This window comes from Dipodomys ordii, unplaced genomic scaffold (assembly GCF_000151885.1).
Source record: "Dipodomys ordii isolate 6190 unplaced genomic scaffold, Dord_2.0 Scaffold152, whole genome shotgun sequence".
NCBI classification, from domain to species: Eukaryota; Metazoa; Chordata; class Mammalia; order Rodentia; family Heteromyidae; genus Dipodomys; species Dipodomys ordii.
Window position 1 is genome coordinate 647,803 of NW_012267368.1, and position 1,889 is coordinate 649,691.

Sequence of the window (1,889 nt, forward strand, 5' to 3'; positions counted from 1 at the left end):
TAAATTAAAACCTGGGGTTTTAATTTAACATTTTCCTTTGACTAGTTTAAATACACATCTATCCATTGATTGATTGATTGATTGGTAGATTTTTTAAAATATCTATTTTTAATCATAGCTACTCAGGAGGCTGAGATCTGAGGATCATGGTTTGTAGCCAGCCCAGGCAGGAAAGTCTGTAAGACTTTCATTTTCAGTTAACTAGCCAAAAGTCAGAAGTGGTGCTGTGGCTCAAGTGGTAGAGTGCCAGCCTTGAGCACAAGAGCTCAGAAAAGTGCCCAAGCCCTGAGTTCAAGACACAGAACATACAGGCATATACAAAATAAATAAAAATTTAATTTACACATACAAACATATATATATATGAATTTAAAGTTATACATTCTTTTAATTTTTGTATTTTAAAATTATATGTATTGTTTGCACACCTAGGGTTTCCCTCCTTGAGAGAGTTTGCTCTCACTAACTTTCCTTTTCTTTTTAAATAAACTTACTCTGTTTACTTTAAAAAAATAAATAAACTATGTATTTAAAGATATATGTGATCTTTAAAGTTTTATATGCACAAGTCTGGCTTTAAAACTTTCAAATTTTTAATTTTTATATTGTTAGGATTTTTAATAAAAGTTGTGTAACATTTCCCCCATCAAATGATGTCCCCACACAGTTGTACTAAAGGTCAGCTCTTCCTTGCTGAAGCCAGACCTCTGTCCACCGGGAGCTTCTGCTCTCCCAGGTGAAAAGGGGAATTGACCCAGGCAGTGGAGGGGGAGCCAAGGACGCCATCAGGCCCCTGACCGTTCAGTCCATCTGGGCCGCAAGGGAATTACAGGCGTGTATTGTGGAAGCGAGGCACATCCATTTTACCAGCTTGGAGAATGATGGAACCAAGAAGCGCAATCCCTCCTCTCAAGCCACAGTGTGAGCCACTATGAACATTCGCTGGTAGTTTGTGTCCTACTTGGCTTTGCCACACACCGTGCTGTGTTCTCAGTGCGCATAAATATATATACAAGTGTGTTTCAAGAAGCACGGACCACGAGCACATGCTCCTTGTGACATGCTTTTTAAAAGCAGAAGTCACTTCATTTCTCATCTCCGTAGGTGTAATTGTGTTGTTAGTGTTTTTCCTTTGCTTGTTTTGTGTAGGTATTAAGGCTTGAACCAAAGTTCAAGTTTTGAGCTCTCGCTTGGCGTTTTTCTGCACAAGGCTGGTGCTCTACCCTTGAGCCATGCCTCCACTCCTGGTTTTTTTTGCTAGCTAGTTGGAGAGAGCAGTCTTTGGGACTTTTCTGCCTTGGATGGCTTTGAGCCATAATCTTAGTTCTCAGCTTCCGTAGTAGCTAGATCATAGGCAAAAGCCACCAGTGCCTGGCTATTACTGGCTGTTACTATTTCTCTCGCTAACAATATAAAAAGAGCATGTTAAAGTTGGCCTGTCTCGGTTCTTCTCTGCAGGAAGAATGTTTCTTGAACTTAGAGGCTCCTATATCCAGAGTGTGTGGCTACGACACTCCCTTCCCCCACATTTTTGAGCCGTTTTACATCCCTGACAAATGGAAGTGCTACGATGCCCTTCGGAAAATGATCAACTACTGAGCACACAGGTAGGAGCGGTGCACTCTGGGAGTGAGCGTGAGCGTGAGCGTGTCACATCGCGTCCTCTTCTCTGAGGTGTAGCAGTCCTCACTGGCTCACGTGCCAGTGGGTAGCAACTTTTAGAACAAAATAGTGTAGGTAAGGAAAAAAAGAAGTCAAGCATCAACCAGGGCATTGACCTTGAGTGGAACACGGGGCGTGTGTGTGTTACGTGGTTTGTTTCTGTACACAGCCACACTGACTGCAGTGGAGATAACATGGGAACCTTTCAAACAGTGGTCAGATGGTGA

General features: G+C 42.1%; 1 protein-coding gene across 1 annotated transcript in view; it reads left to right on the top strand.

The window, feature by feature from the left end:
* Bckdhb (branched chain keto acid dehydrogenase E1, beta polypeptide) overlaps window positions 1-1,607 on the top strand; it is a 168,314-nt gene extending 166,707 nt beyond the window's left edge. Inside the window, exon 9 of the mRNA XM_013032267.1 lies at window positions 1,459-1,607. Coding sequence (XP_012887721.1) covers window positions 1,459-1,599 — 141 coding nt within the window. The 3' untranslated portion in view covers window positions 1,600-1,607. The remainder of the gene's footprint in view (window positions 1-1,458) is intronic.
* The last annotated feature ends 282 nt before the right edge of the window (window positions 1,608-1,889 follow it).